Genomic DNA, 26734 nt, shown 5'->3' on the forward strand with positions numbered 1-26734 from the left:
GGTCCCGGATTGGAGAGGGTGCAAGCTGGGCTGAGGGAACCCCCTCCCCCCACCCTGCCGTGAACGAATTTCATGCACCGGGCCTCTAGTTCATTTTATATAATCCCCAAGGCTCAAAATGTTTTGTTTTGTTAACTCTGTATCAAAGTTGCTCTAAATTGTCAATTTGCAAGCCTCTTTTTCACATGATGGTGAAATATACATTTGTTTTCTCTGCCTTCCTCGAGAAACAAAAAATTACTCATAAGACATCAACAACAACTACAAAATGCTTATGGGATATATATCAATCTTTCCATAGATACTTTTCCATAATAAAAAGTCAAACTAAACCTTTTACCTCAAAAGGAATAAATTTTGCAACTTAAACCAATTTTTTAAAATAGGAATGTCTCGCCTGGCCAGTGTGGGTCAGTGATTGAGCACAGACCTATGAACCAGGAGGTCATGGTTCGATTCCTGATCAGGGCACATGCTAGGGTTTTAGACTCGATCCCAAGTAGGGGGCATGCAGGAAGCAGCCGATCAATGATTCTCATTCACCATTGATGTTTCTATCTCTCTCTCCCTCTCGCTTTCTCTCTAAAATCAATAAGAAAATATTTAAAAAAATTTTAGTATCATTGAAATAATTTTAAAGGCCAGAATAAGACTCTCTCAATTTAATTGAAAAAATATCCTCTTTCTCAAACTGAAGACCTTATTTCTTTGTTTTCCATGTTTCATTGTTTATAGCATATAACCTTCCACTGCTCATGAGGTATAACTAAAAGATAAAAGCAAAGTAAAAGTCAATTCACATGCAGTTGAGAAAACAACTATCAACATTCAATCTGAGGTGATATTAGCCAAGGTTATTCAGAATAATTTAAATTTTCTAATTTGTATGTTTAACAGTTTAAATGAGTTCCCTTTAAAAGCTTATAAAACCTCAATTCTAATAATTTTATTTAGTAAATGTTTCTGGCAAGTCCCTTCATAAATTTAAAAAGAAAATGGATCTTTTTCTTCCAGTTTTCTTTGTAGTAATAGACAATACTATTATGTAGATTAGGCTACAATCATACCCTCTCTCTTCGGCGCACACGTGCTGATAAAGTTCTATGCAATATGTTTCTTGAGGTCAGGTCGCTGATGGACAGAGAAGCTGCTGCAGGTATGCGAGAATCACGAATTTTCCCAAGTTCAATTTTTTCTATAACAGGTCGTGGAGTGGCAAACACTACCATGTGACATCCACCACAGGCAACCTGCAGCATAAATTGACAGATAATTTAATTGACACTGGCTTCAAACACAAGTAGGTTTTTAACAGTTTTTAGCTACAAAACATTTACTTAGTGATAGACTTTCTATGCTGAATGACTCTCTCTCTGGACATACACATACACACACACACACACACACACACGATTTATAATATACAGTTGATTCTTGAACAACACAGGTTTGAACTACACAGGTCCACTTATATGTTTATTTTTTTAAAAATAAATAGAAAGTTGGCTCTCCATATCCCTGGGTTTCACATCTGTGAATTCAACCAACTGTGGATTGAAAACAGTATTTCCGATCCACAGCTGGGAATCCGAAGATGCAGAGGGCTGACTGTATGCATTGTTCTAGCCATCTATCTATCTATCTATATATATATATATATAAAAGCCTAAGTGACCGTTATGACCGAGCAACTGGAATGGCTAGTCGCTATGAAGCACACTGACCACCAGGGGGCAGATGCTCAATGCAAAAGCTGCCTCCTGGTGGTCAGTGCGCTCCAGCAGCCAACCTCCCATGACCCCTCCCCGCTGCAGGCCAACCTCCCGTGGTCCCTCCCCCCAGGCCCCAATGGGGTGGGGGGCTGGCCAGCCAACATCCCTCACCCTGGTCAGCCGGTCCCCCGATAGGCCTCAATTGCTGGCCAGGCCGAGGGAGCCCACCCGTGCATGAATGTGTGCACCGGAACTCTAGTTTTACATAAAGGACTTGAGTTTTTGCGGATTTTGGTATCTGTGGCAAAATCCACAAAAACTGGAACCAATCTCCTGCAGATATAAAGGGATTGTAGGTAAGTTTTTGGGAAGTCAAAAGTTATACATGGATTTTCTTTTTAAATATATTTTATTGACTTCAGAGAGGAAGGAAAAAGGGAGAGAGAGACAGAAACATCAGTGATTAGAAAGAATCATTGATCAGCTGCCTCCTGCACGCCCCCTCCTGGGGATCGAGCCTACAACCCAGGCATGTGCCCTTGACTGGAATCGAACCCAGGACCCTTCAGTCTGCAGGCTAATGCTCTATCCACTGAGCCAAACCAACTAGGGCTGGATTTTCAACTTTGCAGGGTCGGTACCCCTAATCCCTGAGTTGTTCAAGCAGTCAAATGCATATTCTTTAAACACTATGATTGAAAATTAGAACAAGTTTAACACACTATTTTACATACTTTCAATTTGATATTGTATAGAGAAAAAAATGTTTGATAGTATAGAGAAAAAAACTAAAGGTAATGTTACAATTCTTACAAGTTAGTAAATATTATTTTAATCTGAGAGCAACATGCTAATTACTTGAAAAAATTACTCAGAAAAATTCAACTTGGAAAAAGATGATCCAAGAATAAATCAGTCTCTTGGACTAATTATGTACCCAAGCCTTTTTTTATTGTTCTTAATCCTCACCAAAGGATATTTTTTCCCATTGATTTTTAGAGAGAGTGGAAGGGAGCCAGGGAGGAAGCCCCCGGGGGGGGGGGGGTGGTGATAGAGATAGATGATAGGTAGGTAGGTAGATAGATAGATAAACATCGATGTGAGAGAGATAAATTGGTTGGTCGGATGCCTCCTGCATGTGCTCAGACGAGGAACGGGGATTGAACCTGCAACCTAGGTACGTGCCCTTGACCGGGAATTGTACTCGAGACCCTTAGGTGCTCAGGCAGGTGCTCTAACCACTTGGCAACACCAGCCTGGATCAAGCCTTTTTCTTTGCATGAACATTTTTTTAAAGTCCTTAGAGCAAAATGCAAGCATTTAAAATGATGGAACAATAAAAAAAAATCAACAAAGGATTTTTAGAAATAAATAATTTTCAATAAAGTGTTTAAAAAACCATGTATAGTATTTATAACATACAGATTTTTAGCAACTTTATAGTGTACATGGTGGCATAAGAATAGCGTATTCTGAAACTTTCCTTTATTTTCAAAGTTAAAATTTATATATTTCACATAGCATTTTAAAAAATGATCTTCCCTATAAGACTATAAGCTCAGTAAATGAGGATTTGATTATTTTCTTCATCACAGTATATTTTTTATTCCTTATACTCAGTCAGTATCTTGTTTAGAGTAGAGGTTCATTAAACGGGTCAAATCAAAGAATGGAAATGTTCTATAGTATGAGGTACTGAGTTTTTGGAGAACAAATTTCAAGTGATATAATCATCACCAAAGAAACATAATTTTCAAGTCTGTAGTTCTTAATCAGCAAAAGTATTAGAAACAACAGATACAAAATGACTGCTGGGGATAACACTGAAACAGTACCTTCTTATCCAAATAACATTTGGTCAACAAAACATACTTTCAAAACTTCATGAATTATCAGATTTTTCTCTTATGGGGAATTTGAAAGTCTTAGTAATATCTAATTCAACAAATACTTATGGATGACTATTGTAAGGTACTCTGCTGGGTCCTATAGCAAGTCATAAAGCTGTCAGGCATGGCACGATCCTGGCTTTAAAGACACATATGAAATTAAAATAGAAGAGTCAAGATTAAGGCAAAAAGGAAGGTGTTAAAGGAGGAAAATTAGGAAAGAGACAGAGTTTCAGACTGACATGATGTCTGACATTTGGCTTTTAGGAAACGAGTATATATATATTAGATATAGCAATGATATTCTTTCATATAAAGTACTTATTTTCTATAAAATACTGAAAAATTCAAATAAAGAAATATGAAAATATAAACAGGGAAATGCAATACCCTTACCAAATAAACTTTAAATCTCAAAAAATTAGGGCACAAAGTAGGAACAAACTGATTGGTAAAATTCTCCATTCCAAGTCCTAATTTCCCATATCGACCATCTCCAAAAGTATACATACGGCCTATATCTAAAATGCAAAGAAGAGAGAATTATTTAAGTGTTATTTATAAGATTTATTTGTAAATAAACTAATATATTAATTTGCATTTTTATTCTAATTTCCCCCTCACATTCTGCATTGACTGTTCCCTGATCCATTAATGTTTCCATACTCTCTATGGTCTCTGTGGTCCTGCACATAACATTAGACAATAGATACTCTGAGAATAAATCACTAAGCCCTTGGTGGTTTAAAAGTTGAAACCCAGTTGTGTGAGGCCTCGTGTGAAGCAGCAGCAATCTAGCATGAGATCTCATGAATACATACCATCTTCTCAAGGGGAAAGAGTTTTGTATTCTGATCCCCTACATCCCAATACAAACTATTTCCTTTTTATCTCAGTTCATTGATTGAATCAGGGGTTCTCAACCTTGGCACTACTGACATTGGGGCTGGATAATTCTTGATTGTATGGGTTTGTCCTATGTAGTATGTTTAGCAACATCTCTGGCCTCTATCTACTAAATGCTCATAGAATACCCCACCTCTGCAGTTGTGACAATCAAAAATGTCTCCAGACATGCCATGTGCCCTAGGGGGACAAAAATCACCATTGATAGAAAACTGCTGGCAAAGATCAATCCAGCTATCTCTTTTACTAGTTCTGCTCCTGGGATGTGGAACGCTGCTGATGGAAATGCCATAAACCAACCATGTCCACCAACCCCTATACCAACACTGGGTGTCCTCTATATAGGTGGACCCACGATGATGAGTAATCTTGTCGCTTCTCCCATCGCCATAGCAGCTATTCTGAAGCTTCACTCCTCAAGCCCTTCCTTTATAACCTCCATCTCAAGTGGAGTAAGTACCATGGAAGCAAAAGTAAAGGGGAAAGGTGCCAGGATGGGTGCAGAGGAGAGGGATCTCCCACTAGTCTGGGGATTATGGAAGGCTTTCAAACTGGAGCATAAAGGATGATTAGAGTTTAGCTGCAAGAAGAAGGGAACAAAGAATATTCTAAGCAGAGTCAGCAGTACATACAAAAGCTCTGAATCAAGAAAAAACATAGCATAGTCAGGAAGGTGAAAGGCAACCAACATGCCTATAGCACAAGGGGAGTGGTATGAGATGAGTCTGAAAAGGTAAGAAGGAACCACAACATAAAGGATTTTGTTGGTTCATCTTAAGAATTTCTGAACTCTAGTCTAAGGGTAATAATAAGCTAAATGAATAGTTTTAAGCAGGAGAATGATAAGAGCACATTGGGAACTTCTAGTTTAAGATAGCAAAGTAATTGCATTACTAAGAAAACCCAAGAGAACTGACTGAGAATGATTAGAAAAAATATAATTCATGAAGTAGAAGTTCAAAAATTAATATACAAAAATAAATAGATTACCTACAAATCAGCAATAACCAGTATTCGAACTCTAAATTTACACTCATAATTCTATTAGGTATTTATTTCCTTTCTTTATATATATATTCCTTATTATCTTTTTGCCTCCCCCCTTCCTTTGACCCTGATTTATTTATCCAAAATGGTTTTTAAGGATGTAGGGTGCGGCTATAGGGTTAAGCCTCGGACTGACCTGTTGGCAAAGCCACAAACAAGTCCCAGCTTAGAGGGCACAGTCTTCTTAGCATAATTAGGCTTGACCTTATGATGCTCCCTAGATCTTAACTGGGCAGCTAATGGGCTGAGGAAGATGCAGCAAGTGCTGCGAAAACAAGTGAGACTCACAAGAACATTGTAACTATAGTGACCACTACCTTGTTTACCTCTGGCTATAGAATAAAGGCTCAGCTTGCCTCTGGATCTCTCTCTGTGGCCTCAGCCAGGCACAGGAAGATCCACCTAGACCCAGCTTATTCTCTGTCTGTCATTTCTCCATCCTTCACCGCCCTCACTCAGGCTTTCGGAACCCTTGGCTGAGCTGGCTTGGCACAAAGGTTTGCCCTTTTAATTTGATTATCTTTAGCCAGGAAAAAATAGACTCTGATCCAAGCCTTCTGACTCCACTTCCAACCTCAAAAATATTTTTAAAACATGAGCTACTGGCTATAATGTGGAACTGAGAACTTACAGATAACTCACTACAAACTTCTCATTAATCCTGTAGAAAAAAAAATATTCACAACACATGTCCCCTGGAGAGGTTTCATGAGCAAAAAGGCAAACAAAGTTAATGTTTAATTATTTGTGCTATAACTTCTTTTATCAGGAGGAAAGTTATTATGAAAGTTTAACCAAATAATCTCATTGTATGTTAGATGACCCATGAAAAGTGTATATTTACCATCAATCGCAATTTAGAATTGATGAAAAATGGTAGAAAGGGCAGAGAAACTGAGATTAGGATCCTGCAAGTGAGACATACATTTCAACAACAATCCTAGGACTATGAACAAATAGTAATTCTTTACATTGCATATACATGTTCTATTTCATGCTATATTTAAAAAGGTCAGTACTTGATGATTGTAGGTAGGTCTCTTCTTCCCCAAAGAACCTTTAAAAGAGACCTACCTGTCCATTTTCAAGTACTGATCCCATTTCCCCTAACCAGACACCATTAGATGAACTCCACTATAGCAGTAGCTGTTTTTTTTAAAAAATCTTTATTGTTAAGAGTATTACAGATGTCCTCCCTTTCCCCCCAATGTCTCCCTTCACCCATTCCCGCTCTGCCCCAGGCCTTCCCCGCCCTATTGTCTGTGTCCTTAGGTAATGCATACATGCATATAAGATCTTTGGTTAATCTCTTCTCACCCCTCCTTCCCCCCTTCCCTCTGAGATTCATCAGCTTGTTTCCATGTCTCTATTTTATTCATCAGTTTATTTTGTTCATTAGGCTCCTTGTTTGTTTATTTTTAAATTCAACTGTTGATAGATATGTATTTATTGCCATTTTATTGTTCATATTTTTTATTTATCTTCTTTTTTATATTCTCCCTCTTCTTAAAGAATACCCTTCAACATTTCATGTGATACTATTTTTAAAAGAAGGAAAAATGTAGAAATACTGATATCTGTATTACTCTAAAATACTATATGATTTCTAACTTTTTAATGCTTTATTTTTAGATAGAAATGTGAGCTGGAAATAGTGAAATTATAGAGCCTTTGTTCTAAAGCAATTAAATCTGTGGAGTATATCAATTACCTACAAGTAACTGAGTTAGTCATTTAGGGAAGGATCTTATATTGAGACCTACATTAGCAGCACCTAGTTTCTTAAACTGATGAAGGTCCCAGTGCAGCATCTCCCTGGATAGAGAAAGTACAGAGCAGAAGATCTAAAGGACCCAGATATTCACTTAGTGATCTTGAAGGTGCCTTTCTCTCTATCACTGTGGGTCACTCCTGAAAACGTCTCATAGTGGCAAAAGCATCATAAGAATTTAGTGGTGAGAATATGGACAAAAAGGAACCCTAGTACACTGCTGGTGGGAATTCAGACTGGTGCAGTTACCATGGAAAACTGTGGAGTTTCCTCAAAAAAAAAAATGTAACTGTCATTTGACCCAGTGATCCCACTTCTAGGAATATATCCTAAGAATCCTAAAACACCAATCAGAAAGAATATAAGCACCCCCATGGTCATAGAAGCACAATTTACAATAGCTAAGATCTGGAAACAGCCCAAGTGCCATCAGTAGATGAGTGGATAAAAAAGCTGTGGTACATTTACACCATGGAATACTATGCAGCAGTAAAGAAGAAGAAACTCTTATCCTTTGAAAGAACATGGAGGGACATGGATATTATTATGTTAAGCAAAATAATCCAGGCAGAGAGAGACATATCAAATGATTTCATTTCTATGTGGAATCTAATCAACAAAATAAATGGACAAACTAAATAGATCCAGAGGCATGGAAGCATGGAACAGACTGATGAATCTTGGAGGGAAGTGGGGAGGGGAGCAGGAAGAGATTAATCAAAGAACTTATATACATACTAGAGGCCTGATGCACGAAATTTGTGCACGGGGGTGGGGGTGGGGGCTCAGCCCGGCCTGCACCCTCCACCCTCTCCAATCTGGGACTGCTGGCTCCTAACCACTCACCTGCCTGCCAGTCTGATTGCCCCTAACCACTCTTCCTGCCTGCCTGATCACCCCTAACCACCTCTGCCTGCCTGCCTGCCTGATCGCCCCTAAACGCCTCTGCCTGTCAGCCTGATCGCCCTTAACCGCCTCTGTCTGCAGGCCTGATGCCCCTAACTGCTCTCTCCTGCCAGCCTGATGGCCCCTAACCGTTCTCCCCTGCCTGAATGATTGTCCCTAACTACTCTCCTCTGCTGGCCTGATCTCCCCTAACCACTCTCCCCTGCTGGTCTGATTGCCCCTAACCACTCTGCCTGCTTGCCTGATCGCCTCTAACTGCCTCTGCCTTGGACCCCACCACCGTGGCTTTCTCCAGAAGACATGTGGTCTATCCAGTCTAATTAGCATATTACCCTTTTATTGGTATAGAGCAGAGGCCCGGTGCACGAATTAGTGCATAGGTGGGATCCCTCGGCCTGGCCGGTGATCGAGGCCTGTTGGGGGGCCAGTGGCTGGGGAGTGGGACCCTGGGAAGTTGGCCGGCCGGACCCCTGATCAAGGCTGATGGGGGGGGTCAGGCGGGGGGAGAGGCTGCAGGAGATTGGTTGGCCAGGGGGTGGGGCTGCGGAAGGTTGGCCGGCCTCCAATCAAGGCCTATGGGCGGGGGCCTGGCCAGGTGGGGAGAGGGGCCAAAGGAGGCCGGCTGGGCGGGAGGGAGAGGGGCCGTGTAAGGTTGGCTGTGGAAGCACACTGACTACCGGGGGGCAGCTCCTACATTGAGCATCTGCCCCCTGGTGGTCAGTGCGCATCATAGCGACTGGTCAACCGGTTGTTCCAGTTGTTAGGTTGTAACAGTCGCTTAGGCTTTTATATATACAGATATGCATTGCCTATGGTCACAAACAATAGTGTGGTGAAGGCCTGGGGAGGGGACAGGAACCTGGTGGAGGGGGACAATGAGGAAAAAGGATGGGGCATCTGTAATATGCTCAACAATAAAGAGTAAAAGTAAGTAATTTACTCAGTCTAAAAATAGCTGTCAGATTGAATAGGGAGAATATTTTAAAATAAGTTCTTTTTTTCCCTGGTGAATAGAGCTGGGAAATATAGAATTGTACACTTGAAATCCATATTATTTTATTAAACAATTTCACCCCAATAAATTTAATAAAAATTAAGATAATAATAATAATAGATATGTGGATACACACAAAACAAGTTTTTTTCTCATAAGACTTTTCCCTTTGGTCCAAGTAGAGTTAAGAACTTTCAAACTGATACAATTTCAAAATGATTCCAGATTTCTGCCAAAGTATAATACTATGGTCTTATCTCTGACACTGATGACATATTCTGAGGTTCTTAATCTTTGAATCATTTATATTGACATTAAATTGAATTAAAATTTAAAAGGAGTTTACAACTTTATATTCTGGCATATTAAACAAGGAATTCAATTTTCTCAGTTATCAATTCCTTTAAGTTATACATTAACTCCATATAGTATTTATTTATAATAAAATATACCCAGTTTTATAAATATATACCAGAAATCTGATCTGTACCTGTTATCAAAGCTGTGTGATTTTCTCCACAGGAAATATAAGTTATTTTATGGTCCTTAACAGATTCCATGATTTTGGGTTCCGCAGTTTCAAAGACAAATGTGCCAAGACCCAGTTGACCAAATTGTCCCAGCCCAAAGGTGTACACAGCTTTCTCTGAAAGGGAAGGGGCAAGTACAAGAAAAGGATTGCAGGGAAGCAGATGCTGTCACCATTATATCTAGAAAAACTGTGATATTCAACCTTTCACAATGAAGGTTAAGTATCTCTAAAAGAATGCCCATATAAGAATACCTAACTATGCATTTCTCAATGATGAAGGAAGAAGAAAAATGTAAAGGTACACAATTGTAAAAAAAAACACCTCCTTCATCTAAAAACATTACATATAACAACTAATATAATTTTTGGTCACATCACCTTTGTAAAATCTAACAATGTAATTGTATGTTAATAAATAATACAATATTATAAAAACAGTTTTCATTAGTTAGCTTCAGATAAATACTACTCTAATTTCACAGGATACATTTTGATTTCATGACTAGTAACTTGTTGCCCTGTAGAGATCTTAAGTTTGTCCAAACATAATCTAGAGAAGTTAAGTTCTTATTTTTCTTGGGATCTATATTGCATTGAGGACCCATCTTATAACCAGGCCTTTCTTGTCTTTTGATAACTGACATACAAGATCACATCTAACACTCTGCCTCATTTAGTGTGTCCAAGTTCCAGTCTGACACTTTCTCAACAGCAGTCCATTGTTTCCCTTATTTTAAGGAGAAACTAATCAACTATCACTACAACCAGTAGTTGTATTTTCTAATCTGTCATAGTCACATTTAAATACTACATTTAAATAAATCCATCAACAATGAACTAATTTAAATTATCTTTGAAGTATTTTAATGAATGATACCTAACTAGATTTTAAGACCAAAGATATAGGCATAAGGAAAAATAAAGCTGGGGAAGGCCCCTATAGAATCATCTAATCCAGGCCCTTCCCTTTAGTGAAGGGAATAGTTTAGAACAGATGGTTAGTTATTCTTTCCTTAAAGGTCTTGCAAAGTATTCTATAACTCCTAGGTATTCATCTAATACTTAATAAGACTAATGGTCAATCCTCTCTTCCAAGCCTATTTCTTCATTAGGACTAAATATTTAACCTTTCTGTCCACACGGTGCTCCAGAATACAGGTTTCTCATCATAATAAAGCTCTCACAGGTCCATGAGAAATGTGAAAAATAGGCAAAGTAGTGAATTTACCATACAGATAAATTTATACAATTTAAGGGTGTGTCTTTTATTATAAAATTAAGAGCTTTTAAATTTTTTTCTGAAAATCCCCCTTATGTTATGACATAATTGTGAAAACATTGTATTTTTTGAAATGTCCATATTTAGTCAAATTAAAATTAAAAGCTGGCAACCATATATTCATCTTCATATTTTATAAAACAAAAAACATAAAATACAAAAGCTTTATTGGTCTGTGAGATCGCAAAGTATGAAAAAGTCTGCTGAAAACAATCAATTTCTGGCAAGATAGCTTTTAACTACAAAACAAAGTCCACAGGAAGCTAAAAGTACCACAGATGATCTTGGTGCTCATTTTACATGAAAATATTTTATAATGTATGGTTGAATGACATTATTATTATAATAGAGGCCCAGTGCACAAATTCGTGCACCAGTGGGGACCCTTGGCCTGGCCTGCGGGATAGGGCTGAAACCAGCTCTCCGACATCCCCCAAGGGCCCCAGATTGCAAGAGGGCACAGGCCAGGCCGAGGGACCCCACCGGTGCACGATCGGGGTCGGGGATGGACACGGGAGGTTGGCCAGCCAGGGAGGGACCACGGGAAGGCTCCAGGGCATGTCCGGCCTGTCTTGTTTAGTCCCGATCAGCTGGACCCCAGCAGAAAGCTAACCTACCGGTCGACTGTCTGCCCCCTGGTGGTCAGTGCATGTCATAGCGAATGGTTGAGCGGCCTTAGCATATCATTAGCATATTATGCTTTGATTGGTTGAATGGACCAGACGACTGGACACTTAGCATATTAAGTTTTTATTATATAGGATAGTATCCTTTAGAATTTTCAATCACCTATTAAATTCTTTCTGTAATTTTTGTATAAACTACATAAAATACATAACATAAAGCATAAATTGCATTTCTGCCTACAGAATGAATTTTCAGATAATTTATAAAGATTAATTTCAAAGTTTAAATCCTAAAATAAATATTTTTGAAAATTCATATTGTTGGCAAAAATTCAAAACAATCTTAAACTTCAAAATTATTTCCAAATTTAGAGTGGAAGCCTCGAAAAAAATTATTTCTAACTTGGAAAAAGATTCCATATGGAAATTATAATTCTGGTAAACCATAGCTAATAAGCATGACAAGGACTAGAATAAGAAGTTAAGGAAGTTATGTAAGAGGAAAATCTAAAGATAAAATATTGTTCAATCAACTTGCATATCATCTGAGAATTGGATATTATTCAAAATTTGCCTAGAATACTTTTAACTTTGAGTTACTGGTGATTTCTGAAACTGTTCATTTTTTTTAACCAAAAAAATCATAATTCACTACCTAACTATATGACCTCTATATTACTCATCTATATATATAAAATCCTAATATGCAAATAGACTGAACAGCAGAACAACCAAACAACTGAACAACTGGTTGCTATGATGTGCAGTGACCACCAGGGGGCACACGCATAACATGGCAGGTGTCGGCAGCAGGTGGCAGAGCACAGAACATGGCAGGCATCGGCCACGGTGGGATGGTGGAGCAGGTGAGCAGGGGTGCCAGACCAAGGTGGGGCGCCGGTCGCTGTCATCGGGGTGAGCCTCTGGTGGTTATTGAAAATTCTTTGCTCCTGCACACTGCAGTCCCGCCGGGTGCTCACAACCTGCTGCTGGCTCCGGCCCCACTCACACCTGCTGCTGGCGCTGGAGCCACTGCTTGCACCCGCTGCTGGTGCCTGGCAGTCAGCGGGTGTGAGCAGCAGCTGCCAGCCCTGATCACCCCTCAGGGCTTCTCCACCTCCCCCTGCTCCTGAGGGGCGATCGGGGCTGGTAGCCGCCAGCGGGTGTGAGCAGCAGCTGCCAGCCCTGATCACCCCTCAGGGCTTCTCCACCTCCCCCTGCTCCTGAGGGGCGATCGGGGCTGGTAGCCGCCTCTTGCACCCGCAGCCAGCACCCAGCACCGGCCCCAATCACTCCACACTGTCAGTGGGTGTGAGCAGGGCCGGCGCTGTCAGTGTGTGGGAGCAGTGGCGGTGGTGGGAGCAGGACTGGCAGCCAACAGGGACCAGGGGCCGCAGCAGGAGGGGCCAGGCGGGGGCACGGAGGAAGGGCCAAGACCAGCCCCTGTGCCCGCCGCAGTCTCACAGCCCACAGTTCTTTTCAAGGTGCACAAATTTGTGCACTGGGCCCCTAGTCTAAAATAAAGCTAATGCTATAAAAATTTAGGAACACCAATTTAGCAAGCATATTATTAAGGAGTATGTATATCTTAATGTATTAACTAGAATAATGAGAAATGACATGTCATGCCAAATACAAAATTCAGAAGCCAAAAGTGACATTACTATTATGGCTCTAACTTTCTTTATTACCTGAATTGAAAATCTTAATACTTTTTAATGAATAACTATAACGGAAAATAAAAATCACAAAGAAATCATCAAGTTATATGTGGTGAATGTCACAAAGAATTATCAATGACTGTAGAAAATAGCATGAAAAGGGAGCTTCTCCAAAAGAAAATATTTCAGAAAAACATGTCAATTTTAGATAAATATGAAATATATATATGCATATATATGGAAAAAATATATATTTCCATACACATATGGAAAAGTTTGCCCTTAAAATTAGCTAAAAACAATGTCATTTTTTGCCAATAAATGTGTTAAGAACATGAAAATACCAATTATGTTAGCAAAAATAATTCAACAAGATTAATTTTTTTCTACTTAAGAAATTCTTCCATTGGCCAGAAATATATATTAACTACAGGAATAAAAGGTGAGGATCTTAACTGAAAAAGATTGAAGGTCAATTTATATGAGCTATCTAAAATAGGCAAACTCTTAGAAGCAAGAGACTAGACTGGTGGTTTGCCAGGAGCTGGGAGGGGGAAGAGGAGAGCTGCTAATGAATGGTATAAAAGTTTCAGCTATGCAAGGTAAGTTATGGATAATACTGTATTGTGCAATTAAAAATCATTTAAAAGGGTAAATCAAGTAATAAGTGTTCTTACCACAATAAAAAAAGGAATATAATTTTTTTCATTAGCCACCACGGAGAGCAAGAAACAGAGCAGCAGGGTCCACACATACCTGTGAGAACCACTGTGTGCCCTCCACCACAAGCTACTTGTATCACCTTCTCAGGAATTCCAGGCACCAGCTGGGGCACTTTGTGATTCATCAGTAGCTGTTTGGGAAGACCTAACTTTCCATACTCAGGTTCTCCAAATGTATACAGTTCTCCCTCCACTATTAAAGGAAAAGAACAGTGATCAATGACAGAATAAATATGGACAAGATACTGGTCTTTATAGTACATGTTCTCATGTGCAGTAAAAAAATTTAGAAAATGGCAACTTAATAAATTTGAGATATTTTTACTGTATGGTAAGGAAATGAAGCCAGATTTTATTTTCCCTTTGATTATTCTAGTCCAATATATTCAGGAAGAATTCTCAAGCATCACTACTAAGAAAAAACTAGAAAATTATTTTAGCTGCTTAACAAAAAAGCTTCCTTTCTTTTTATTGATTTCAGAGAGGAAAGGAGAGGGAGAGAAAGATAGAAACATCAATGATGAGAGAGAATCATCAACTGGCTGCCTCCTGCACACCCTGGGTATGGCCCTGAATGGAAATCAAACCGTGACCTCCTGGTCCATAGGTCGATGCTCAACCACTGAGCCACTGCAGCCGGCTGACTTCTACTTCCCCCTTTCCCCCCTTTTTAATAAAGTAGAATGACTAGACCAGGGGTGGGCAAACTTTTTGACTCGAGGGCCACAATGGGTTCTTAAACTGGACCGGAGGGCCGGAACAAAAGCATGGATGGAGTGTTTGTGTGAACTAATATAAATTCAAAGTAAACATCATTACATAAAAGGGTACGGTCTTTTTTTTTTTTTTTTTTTTAGTTTTATTCATTTCAAACGGGCCGGATCCGGCCCGCGGGCCGTAGTTTGCCCACGGCTGGACTAGACATTAAACCCCCATAAGGACATAGATTTTGTTTTGCTCATTAAGGTATTCCAAAAACCTAGCAGTGTCTAGTATACAGAGCGTTTAATGAATAGTTGTTGAATAAATGACTAATTGCTTTTTATGAAATTTATTTCAGAAAACTCATTTACATATGAGTAAATATATGAGTCTTAAGATAACAGATTTTACTGTTAGATGGTACTTCCTCCAGAAAGACTATCAAGGAACCCCTGACATTTAACCACTGCCTTGGCAATACCAACACTGTTGACTTGCTTCTGTTATTATACTTACCACACTATAATATGACTATGAACTTGTTGAAAGTAGAAATTTCTTTTGTTCATTTCTATGAACTAAACTGAGTTCTATAAAGTAGGGATTTTAAATCTTTGTAAATATAATCTAATCTAAAGAATGACACAGAACATATCACCACTGGTGTGAGGAAAGAGGTAACAGCAGGTCTTGTTACTTATTAATTGCATGTCTCTAAGAGAACCATGATGGACCACTGACCAAACCCCTGGGAATATGAAGAGTCTCTTTCCACCTGTCTATAAATTCCTCCTGCTTCTCATACCTTAACATGGGTGAAATGTATGGCATGTGAACTATATCTCAAAAAAGCAATTTTTAAAAGGCATTAAAACAATTAAACAAAGCAAAAAGTTCAATTTAACACACGTTGATTAAGATGAACAACTCCACCTCTTCCCCTACTGGCTACAGCAGAGTTTAGTCATAAAAGTGATTCTGGCAGTTTTATTAAAACCCATAAGACAATGCTTTTGCTTGTTTGTGTTTTTCCCCTTTTTTGTTTTGTTTTATGAACAAAATGAGCACAGACTATACCAAACCTAGGACCCTAGAGTTAGTAATAAGTTGGTAGGTAGTATTTCCCCAAGAAACACAATCAATTGGTCATTCATTCACTTACTCCCCCATCCGACAATATTTATTATCAGGTTGTTCAAGACACAAACTAATCTAGTGGTGAACAATACCAACCAAGCTAGATTTTGCCACCTCTTGGTACCAAGCTGCTACCAATTCACTGGTAATTCTGAGGAGTACTGAGATGAGTCAATTGGCACTTTCTAAAACTAAATATGAGGTGTATGGAATAAGGAGTAAATGTATAAAGCAAAAATCTAGAGGGATGTCTCTGAGGGGCCACAAAACTATTTCCTCTAGGTGTTTTACTATTAGAAAAACCATCAATAAGATAGAAAACCAAGTTCATAGTGTAGATGCAGACTATAATAGAGTCCAATATTTCAAATATTCTAACTAAGGTAGAAACAGTAGCCAGTGAACCAAGGAAAAGGAGAAATTGAGGATGCTGAAAAAAGTCCCACCAAAGGAAATCATATCCCATACTGACTCCTTTTCTTTTTCCATCTAGTCTTTATCCTGTTCCCACAATGAAAATCTATGCCTTACTTATTGAAACAATAAAAGCAAATTATCAGGACAAGAGTAGAATACATAAAAGTACAGAGACAAGTAGATTCAAAGGAAAGTGGCCTACAGGTAAAGTTTTTTATGCCAAATGATTCCAAGAAGTTTGAGATCCAAAACTTAGAAGGGTTTCTAACATATACATTTTGTTTTTCTAATACACCTAATATTCATTAAAAAGTTAATAAGTCAGATAGAGTTTGAAATTATAAACTCTCATTACTGAAACAAAGAAATACTATTTTAAAAGAGACCAAAATTATTCCATTACATGGACTACTATGACATTATTTTTATGGAACTGTAGGATGCTATATCACTTTATGATTAACTAATAACTTAAAATGGGAGATATGATGAATCCAAAATGTTCTGTCTTACTTGTTACAAAAGCTGAATGGTAATATCCACAAGAGATCCAGGCAATAGGTTTCCCAACAGTTACTTCATGAGGAAAATTCACATTACATACATTATTTAAGCCAATCTGCCCTTCAGAATTTTCTCCCCACATAAATAGTTTTCCATCCTCTATAAAGAAAACACGAGGAAAAAGGGTTTTAAAAAATGGCAGATCTATGAAGTTACTGTATTATATTTCCAACAGCCCATTTATTTTTTAATTTAGAAAAATTATGTGTCTTAAAAGAAAAGTACTCCTAAGACTTTTATACCAGTTAGCTACTTAACAGTTCAATTTCTAGCATAAAATGTTTCTATCCTATATAATAAAAGGCTAATATGCAAATCGACCAAACAGCAGACTGACCTGTCACTATGATGCGCACTGACCACCAGGGGGCAGATGCTCAACGCTTAAAGCATCCTTCCAGGGGAGGGACAACGGGAGGTTGGCTGGCCAGCCCCAATAAGGGCAGATCAGGGCTGGCCGCCCAGGGGGAGGGACTGTGGGAGGTTGGCGGGCCAGGGAGAGGGACTACGGGAGGTTGGATGGCAGCAGGAAGTTGGCTGTGGGAGCGCACTGAACACCAGGGGGCAGCTCCTGCATTGAGCGTCTGCCCCCTGGTGGTCAGTGCACGTCATAGCGACTGGTCGACCGGTAGTTCCAGTCATTCTGGTTGTCCAGTTGTAATGATCGCTTAGGCTTTTATATATATAGATTACCTTCAAAATGTATGTTGACATCTAACTCTAAATAAGCATACAATTGTAACATAAGTCATGATTTAAAGTTCTATTTTAAATGCCTTCTGAAAACACATCATCAATGAAAGAAAATTAAATGGCAATGCTATCTTCAATTTACTGAGTTGGTTGGTATATCCTGGTCTAAAGGAAAGGGATGTGCCCTAGCTTGAAATGGAAAAAAGTCTTACCAGTTAGTGCAGCTGAAGTGTTAGATCCAGCAGACAGCTGCTTAAACTGATGCTGAGATGTAAAAAATTCAATTAAATGAAAAGTGTTTCTATCTTCAGTGTCACCAAGTCCTAGTTGGCCTTCATTATTTCCTCCAACTGCATATACTTTGCCTCCTTCTGTACACAGAAAAGAAAACATTTTATACTACAGTCATCATCTTTATGAGACAGGCCGGTGTATACCAGATATTTTTTCTATTAACAGTGAAAAAAACTGAAAGCTGGTATTATCCTATAATTTGGTGCACAACTACATTTGTCAAAAATGAAGCAAAATAAGCAAGGCTATATACATTTTGTGAGATCTTAGAAATCATTCCAGAGTCCCAGTAGCATCTAAAATGCATAGAATGTGTGGAATGCATTTTCTTATTCATGCAGCACTTTATTAACTTAGAGCAGAAAAGAGGAAAGTAATTTCCAAATTAGTTTAAAATCTAAATCAAACTATGTAAGAAATATATGGTTCATTAATTTTAACTCCCATACCCATTAAAGCTAAGATATAATAGGTAACAAATAAGTAAAATGATATAAACCCAAGAAGAATATAATTAGAAACATGAAAAATCTATGTTGTATAATTCTTTTAATTTTATAGCTAACTAGAAAGGCAGTATATAGTATTATGTTTAGAAGAAAGGACTCAAGAGCCATATTTCCTGGGTGCAAATTCTGGCTTGCCTCGTATCAGCTGTGAGACCTTGGGCAAGCTGTACTTAACCTATCCAAGTCTCCTTTTCCTCATCTGTAAAACAGGAATAATAATAATGCCTACTTCATAGAGCTGTTATAAAGTTTCAATCAGTTAACATTTGTAAAATTCTTAGAACAGCATTTGGCTCATTAGAAGCACTATAAATATTTGTTACTTTATTATTTAAACAAGAAGTATATCATGCCTAAATAATAAACATTGCCAGTAAGCTCTGAAGTAATAAAGATTTTCTGAAACATATGCATATTAAAAGTTAGTGATATCCACCATAAAAATGCACATGAAGTTAAAGCCTCGCTAAATAGGGGAAACAGGGCAAAATCAGTTTGAATCAGTAAAAATTAAAAAGGAGATATTTTTTAAAAAATGAAACAAGACTAGCTTTCAAATGGAAGATATTACAAGGCCACATGGAATTGGACCACACAATTTATATATATATGGAGTAAACCAGAGTTGGTGAAATACTTAGCATAGTTCAGAGAACCACATGAGTAAAAAGTTGAATGAATAGTCACCAAAAATTCCATGGAAGAAGTAACACTAATACTGCATCTTTAAAGAATCTGAGGAAGAGAAAAGACATTTCAGCAAGGGAAAAGTCTCAATAGTGCAGAGAGGTGAGGAGAAGCCAAGGTAGTGAAAATATCCTAAAGACAGCTGTGTGGAGGGGAAAGGAGGTAAGGAGGACTGGGTGGCCAGGGTCTGAATGTCTAATTGTTCCAGCAGCATTTGTTGAAAAGACTACATTTTCTCCATTGAATTGCCTTGGCACCTTTGTCAAACATTAATTAGGCATATACACGTGCACCTATTTCTGGATTCTATTCTGTTAATCTTTGTCTGTCTTTTGGCCAATAGCACATTCTCTTGATTACTGTAGCTTTGCGGTAGGTCTTGAAATCAGGTAGTGCTAGTCCTCCAGTTTTATTCTTTTCAAAATTGTTTTGGCTATTCTAAGTCCTTTGCTTTTTCACAAAAACTTAAGACTCAAAACAAAATAAGACAAAAAGAAAAAAAAAGAACAACAAAAAAAAAGAATCACCTTGTCAACTTCTATACACACACACACACACACACACACACACACACACACAGCCTGTTTGGATTTTGATTGAAATTGTGCTGACTCACATCAATAGGGGTTGATGTGAGGTAGGGGGTGGTTCCCACTCACCCTCAGAAAAGAAGAAGGAAGAGCAAGAACAGAACAACCAGCCCATGAGGTGTGCACATGGTTAAGGAGTTGTTGCCTCTTGACGTAGTCCAAGGAAACAATCTTTTTCTTCAGTCATTTACCACTTACCTGCATATTTTCAAAAGGCTAACAAGTATACTAACTACTTACAATCTAAAAAATCCTAATCTTACTGTTGTTGCCAAGGTATCACTTCTATTAATTTTAGAAACTCATGAATGTACTGGAATGAGATCTCAGTCCTCAAACTGGGCAGGAAGTCATACAGATTGAATACCATACCTGTTGAAACTAGGGTGTGGTTCCGTCCACAGGCAACATGTTTCACATTTTCAGGTTTTAAAGCTAAAAATATGACAATTAAAATATGAAATGATTATGAAAGTGATAAATAATACAGATCAAATGGTAAATAAGTAGTAGAACAGAGATTTAAATCCAGGCCTGTCTAAGTGGAAGGTCGATGTTCTTAATTACTAAAACAAAAGTTTTCAGAACTAGTCATGCATCAAAATAACCAGAGGAGCTCTGAGAAAAATACACATAGCTTAGCTCCACCCCGTGAGACTCTGAGTTGGTAGGTCTGAGGTAAGGCCTAGGCTTCTATATATTTTTAAAAACTCCACAGGTAAGTGGATTCTGTTATGCTGCATTCTGTTATGCTGCCTCCATATCAATGTGATCTTTTACACAATCTATCATCACCATCAATTTCACCTTCCACCTCCCTCAAAGAAACACTAAGTCCAATATTCATAGACACAAACCTTTGTTAAAGTTCTTCATCTGTTCATTTATACATTCAAAAAACCTTTATAGAACATATCCTAAGTGCTTAGCATAGTGGCTGCAAAGAACACTAAGACAGAATCCCTGGTGCCAAGGATCTCCTGTTAGCTTGTCTATTAGATATTTGAGAGTAAGAGTCATAGGTATTGTGAATACATCCAAGGGTTTAGCAGACTGTGCCCAATAAATATTTTTTGAACAATTTAGTATACTTTTAAAATTCCATAACACCACCTATAAAATGGCATGGATATCATAAATTACACTGAAATTTTGGGCTAAAATTAAAAATTTGGCTAGGAAGATAAAGAATGCTACTCTTGTCATATCCCAAGGAATCTCCATTGTCATTCAAGTTTAGTTGATGTTCACAGGTTATACCTAAACAGAAGCTTTGCACATAACAGTGAAAAACTTTGTAAAGATATTATAAGCCCCCTATTTTCTGGGACAGTTTTGATTTAAAATATTTTATCCTGTTCTTAGAAGAACATTAGTACTAATCAACGCCTAATCTTGATGTTTTATTTAGTACATCTACTCACCAAATGCAGAAGGGTAAAGTGTATTTTATAAAACCAGAAACTACATAAAACCATGATGTCCTCAAATCTAACAAATGAAACAGAGCCCCAAATTCTACCATTATATTTTTTGTTCTCTATATATACAGAATAGTAATATTTAAGTACATTTATAAATGGGGGGAAGGGGGAGGATATTCAAGTGCAATACAGTAGAATCATTACTTTCTTTGTGGCATCTGGATTTAAAATCAATATGATTTTTAGACCCTAACATATCACAAAAATGAAATTAAATGTCAATAATGTTCAATTAAATATCAGAAAATAAAGAACTAAATACTTTATTATTTGTAATATGATATTAAAGAACTACACAATCAATATAAAAGTATTTTGGTTTGTTAAGTATTTAAAGTGATAAAGAAAAAAAGACCCCAAACCTTTGACACATGTTGGTTTGCAAACAGCTGACTTTGATCCTAATCCTAACTGGCCCCAGTTGTTACTGCCAAACATGTAAAGTTTCTTATTTTCTGGTGGAAAGGAAAGAAGAAATAATAAATTGAAGCATTTTAAACATAAAGTAATGTGAGATGAAGTCATCACAAATAAAAATGCTACACTTAGAAGGTGTCATTATTTTCCATGTTGAAACAGGTTACCTTGTGCATATACGTATAGGCAGATTCTGTTGGGTGTAAAACAGTGTCTAAGATTATATGGTAACAGTTTTTTTTATACAGATATATTAAAATAGATTTACTCTAAGAAAGTTGTATTGAAAATCATATTTCGCCTTTCCCTGCTGATAGCTCTCGCAGACATGGTGAACGTTCCTAAAACCCGCCGAACTTTCTGTAAGAAGTGTGGCAAGCATCAACCCCACAAAGTAACACAGTACAAGAAGGGCAAGGATTCTCTGTATGCACAGGGAAAGCGGCATAATGACAGGAAGCAAAGTGGCTATGGTGGGCAGACTAAGCCGATTTTCCAAAAAAAAAGGCTAAAACTACAAAGAAGATTGTGCTGAGGCTTGAATGCGTTGAGCCTAAGTGCAGATCTAAGAGAATGCTGGCTATTAAGAGATGCAAGCATCGTGAACTGGGAGGAGATAAGAAGAGAAAGGGTCAAGTGATCCAGTTCTAAGCTTCATATTTTGTTTGATTATATGACAATAAAATCATGGTATGTTCACTTCAAAAAAAAAAAGAAAATCATATTTCAACATACTAAGGGAACTTAAAATTTAAAAGATTCAATTGATGAATCAAATTGTCAAGAATTATCTGGCAAAGGAAAAATAACACTTTCTATATTATTTTCAATATATTTAAAACACAGTGCATCTATAATATTTAGTATTTTAATACTAACCGGTAATAACAGCAGTATGTTCATCTCCACATGCAAGATATGTAGGTATATCATTTTTGAACCAGAATTTGCTGGGAGTATTTTCAGCAAATTTTGTTTTTCCAAATGTAAACACAGCACCCGAATCTGCAAATATATGACAGTTTCTATTTTACAACTTTTCCTAGTTGGCTGTTACTAAAGTTTTTTCCAGTAATTTATTCAGATTCCTTGTCTCATGATAACACCCTCCTTCCTCCACCTTCATTCAGTGTTACTTGCCAGACTTCACTCTAATTTTATTTATGAAATATACTAAATTAAGTATGTGTTATTCATGTAGTGGTATAAAGTAAGACATGTACTATCACAAGGGAGGTAGTCCTCAATTACGAATAGTCCTGCTGTCATCAAGTAGACCTACTCACTCTGGTTAACACCTAATTAGCCCTTGACTGTGGGCTTTTGTCCACACACAGAAACAAGACAATATTGAGTTTCATCATTAGTATCACCAGGATGCAGGATGTTTGATCCAGTACCGTTTCTGATAACAAAAACCCCTATTGGTTACTAATAACCATTTAAATACACATGCACACCCCAAACAGGAGGCCAGATCCAGCTTTGGAGGAAATCTCAAGGATGATCACACATAAGCTAATGGGTACCAGAATGGAAAAATTGTGAACATAAGTATTTATAATCAATATTAATGCAAAAGAGACTAGACACATGGAAAACCTTCTGAGAACAATTATGAGTCATTTCAATTTGTAACTGATAATTGAGAAGTGGTAAGCCAGGTTCTAGAACAGGCTCTGGGGTTTCCCTAGAATGAATAATTTTAACTTTTTTCCTGCTGTGGCTCCCAGGAAAAGCTCCCTGATATCTGGACTTTAAGTCAGGGTTTGGTGGCTCTGTTCTAGCGCCCTGGCCATCTACTGTCATTTTGTTTCTTTTCTTGTGTCCCTCACTAAGCTGTGAACCCCAAGAGGACATGAATCTAATTATTAAAGTCAAGAGCATGGCAGAAAACACAGTACTTATTATAGTGAAGGCATGATTCTGCTCGAATCCATATTTTTGTTGAAACTGTTGGTCGTGAATGATTAGTGGGTTACAATATCAGTTTAGTGGGTCATGATAAGCATTTTTAAAGGTATTATAGAAAATATCTGAGCGTATCCCAAGTGGTTAAAGTACTCTTCATGAAATGTCTCTACACTACGTATGCGGTAACGTATGTATGCCGTCACAATGTCAAATGTATTTTAAGGCTCAGGGGGGAAAGTCTTAAAAGAAAATCACCACTCGCTAAGGACTCCCTCTTCACCCCCTTTCTCTAAGCCGTTTCCCACCCTATTTTACCTCGCGCCCCTCTAAGGAGGCACTTTGTGCCGTTTACAGGGAGGTTTAAAATTGTCGTTAACTTCGAGAAACTCACAGAAAACACACACACACCCTTATGCGTTGTTCCCCCTCAGCCCCCCCTCCTTTCCTTGCTCCTCAGTCGTTGGGGGGCGGGAGGGAAGGGGGCGCGCCTACAGCTCAGGCTCCACTCAGGCGGCCGCTGCCAGGGACTCTTCCCAGACGGGGCCGGCCCGGAGGCGGGGCCGAGCCGCCCGCCTCCCGCGGACCCTCCCTCTGGGCCCGCTGCCACTGCGGCAGGCGCCACTCACCGGGCACTACCTCCTCAGGTTCCCCCATGCCGAGGGCGCTCCGGGAAATCCGCGTCTGGGCCGGGAAAATGGCGGGGGCGGTTCTGTTGGGCCTAAGGTAGTACCCCAGCCGCGACTGGGGCCGTGGAAGCCCCTCGGGCTTCCATGGGGACACTCTGGGCATCTGAAGCCTCCGCGTTCTAGGAAGTCAACAAACGGCAGCCTAGGGCAACCGAGGAGGAGCGTTCTGGCGCGAGGGGAGGCGGGGCGGGGCGAGGCGGGGCGGGAACCGTTAGGAGGGGAGCGGAGGCGGGCGGCAGTTAGCGCGCAGGCGCAGATGCAGCGGCGTGTCGGAAGTGCCCGCGCGCCCTCTGGTGGCCCGGAGGGGAGGAGCGACCACGCCGCGCGGTGATGCCTGGGAGTGCTCACCAAGCTGAACTCTGGTACAGGAGGTCCAGGCCCTGCAGGGACCCTGACCGAATACTGACAATGTAATGAATATCACCTGCTCTCACACCAGCTCTGTGACACAGGCAAACATCAACGCACAACTGTAATAATACTAGTAATGGCTACCATTTCTAACTAGTCTGCGAAACATCCTAAATCTCATTTGTGCCAAATCCTGGCATATACTTAATGCTCATGAAATCTTTATTAAATAAGTCAGCCCTACTACAGCCCTGTATCATAGTTAATGATACCACTGTTTATGCCTGTGAAGATTATACAAGGGAGACCTGGGGTCCAGTTTAGCCAGTCCAGCCTCTATGCTGAATGGCCCCATTGTGTTCTCCAACAGGAGAAGGCTGAGGTGTACAATCTGTGGCATGAACAGGTTCAAAGATATTTCACCATCAGCAGAACATCATTGTTCTAGAATTTGCCCAAAGATGTTATATTTTTCTTCAGTCAAACCTTAGTTTCCTGTGCATTAACACTTGGCCATCTGACCTGGAGAGCATTTTGCTAAGTGAAATAAGTCAGTCAGAGAAAGACAAGTATCACATGATCTCACTCATATGTGGATTCTAAGTAACAACATAAACTGATGAACAAAATATAAACAGAGGCATGGAAGCACGAACAGACTGTTGAACCTCAGAGGGAAGGCAGGGAAGGGTTGTGGGAAGAGATCAACCAATGAACTTGTATGCATACTGGTATATGCATCACCCATGGACACAGACAATAGGGTAGTGAAGGCCTGCGGTGGGGAGTGGGAACGGGCTGGAAGAGGTTAATGGGAAAAGAAGGACCTATGTAATACTTTCAACAATAAAGATTAAAAATATAAAAATAAAATAAAAAACACTTGTCCATCATAAAACAGGCACAAAGTCATGTTTCAAGATGAGTAGAGTTATGTACATGTGGTTGTTGCAGGCATGGGCTCTAGAATTAGACTAAGTTGGATTCAAGGATCCCTGAATTCCTGTGTGTACGAAAGTATGTTACTGAATTTTTAAAGGGTGTTTACATTAAAATTTGGCTCCTTGAGGCCTGGACACGAGGGAGCCCCTGCAGGAGCAGTTCCTGTCGGAGGAGAATATGGCCACCTACTTCTCTCAGCTCAGCCTGCATAATGACGAACCTTACTGCAGTCCCCCCTTCCTCCCAGCAGCTCTGCCACACTCAGGAGCCCTTGCTCTGAGCTGCTTCTCTGGTACTACCCTGGAAACCTGATCCCTGAGGCCCTTCAGCTGCTGAGACTGGGGAATACCCCTGCCTCCCATTACCCTGCAGCTGAGGAAATAATGGAGCTCTGAGTGCTGGCATGCAGTGCACCTGCCCACCCTCCTTCTCGCCCACAGCAGGGGAGACCAACACCCCATGGAGCACCAGGCAGGGACCACCTGCTCTGCTTTTCCTCCAGACCAGGCCTTTGAGCACCTAGATCTTTCCCCAACAGAGGAGGACACTGAACCTGGGGTAGGAGGGACAGTAGCATGGAAAGGGAGGCATTCTCCCCCATGCCCCAGAAGAACTAAATAAAGTTTGCTGAGCAGAAAAAAAAAGTATGCACACTTTAACAGCTGATAACTCAATTTTGAAAATGAAATGTATTTTAATAAACACTGCCTTTATAATTATTTAAAGTGTTTTTATACATTTTTGAGGACATCCTATATATTTGATATCTACATACTATTTTTATGTATGATATGGAAATATACTAGTATATTATATATGTCATATGATGATGTTATTGTCTATTTCAAAAGGTTGTTAAATTCTACTAGGTAACATATGTAGAATTTAAAGCTTGGTGCCTGCAATAGAGTAGCCCTCAACATCTACACTAATACAAGAGAAAGATGCAAATTGACCATATCTTCACAATGCCCACCAGCCAATCAGGAGTGAGTATGCAAATTAACCTAACAAAGATGGTGGGTTAATTTGCATATGCAGGCACCGAGCTGCCTGATGCAGGTGTTCCGTAACACCCCAGCTGCTCTGGGCCTCTGGGCAGCATGGGAAGGTGGAAAGGCGGCTCGGGGCCAGAACGAAGGCAGAAAGGCGGCTCTGGCTGGAGCGAAGGCGGTGCCGGCAGCCAGGGGAAGGAAGGCCCATTCTTGCATGAATCTTTGTGCATCGGGCCTCTAGTTATTATATAAAAGCCTAAGCAACTGGCCAACCAGCTGACAGACCAGTAGCTATGATGCACACTGA

At 39.3% G+C, this 26734-nt stretch overlaps 1 protein-coding gene and 2 pseudogenes across 1 annotated transcript in view; 2 read left to right on the top strand and 1 right to left on the bottom strand.

Moving 5' to 3' along the window:
• The window catches only part of RPGR (retinitis pigmentosa GTPase regulator), a 53178-nt gene extending 28915 nt beyond the window's left edge, over nt 1-24263 (bottom strand). The window contains exons 1-10 of the mRNA XM_014457414.2: nt 24080-24263; nt 22419-22544; nt 21485-21577; nt 20011-20073; nt 17771-17929; nt 16815-16964; nt 14080-14238; nt 9716-9871; nt 3998-4122; nt 1068-1250 (exon numbers count right to left, since the gene is read on the bottom strand). Coding sequence (XP_014312900.1) covers nt 1068-1250; nt 3998-4122; nt 9716-9871; nt 14080-14238; nt 16815-16964; nt 17771-17929; nt 20011-20073; nt 21485-21577; nt 22419-22544; nt 24080-24242 — 1377 coding nt within the window. The 5' untranslated portion in view covers nt 24243-24263. The remainder of the gene's footprint in view (nt 1-1067; nt 1251-3997; nt 4123-9715; nt 9872-14079; nt 14239-16814; nt 16965-17770; nt 17930-20010; nt 20074-21484; nt 21578-22418; nt 22545-24079) is intronic.
• On the top strand, nt 21845-22253 carry LOC106697503 (annotated as a pseudogene).
• Nucleotides 24264-25609: 1346 nt separating the features above from the next.
• On the top strand, nt 25610-25827 carry LOC106697495 (annotated as a pseudogene).
• Nucleotides 25828-26734: the final 907 nt, after the last annotated feature.

The sequence above is a fragment of the Myotis lucifugus genome, unplaced genomic scaffold (assembly GCF_000147115.1).
Source record: "Myotis lucifugus unplaced genomic scaffold, Myoluc2.0 scaffold_76, whole genome shotgun sequence".
NCBI classification, from domain to species: domain Eukaryota; kingdom Metazoa; phylum Chordata; class Mammalia; order Chiroptera; family Vespertilionidae; genus Myotis; species Myotis lucifugus.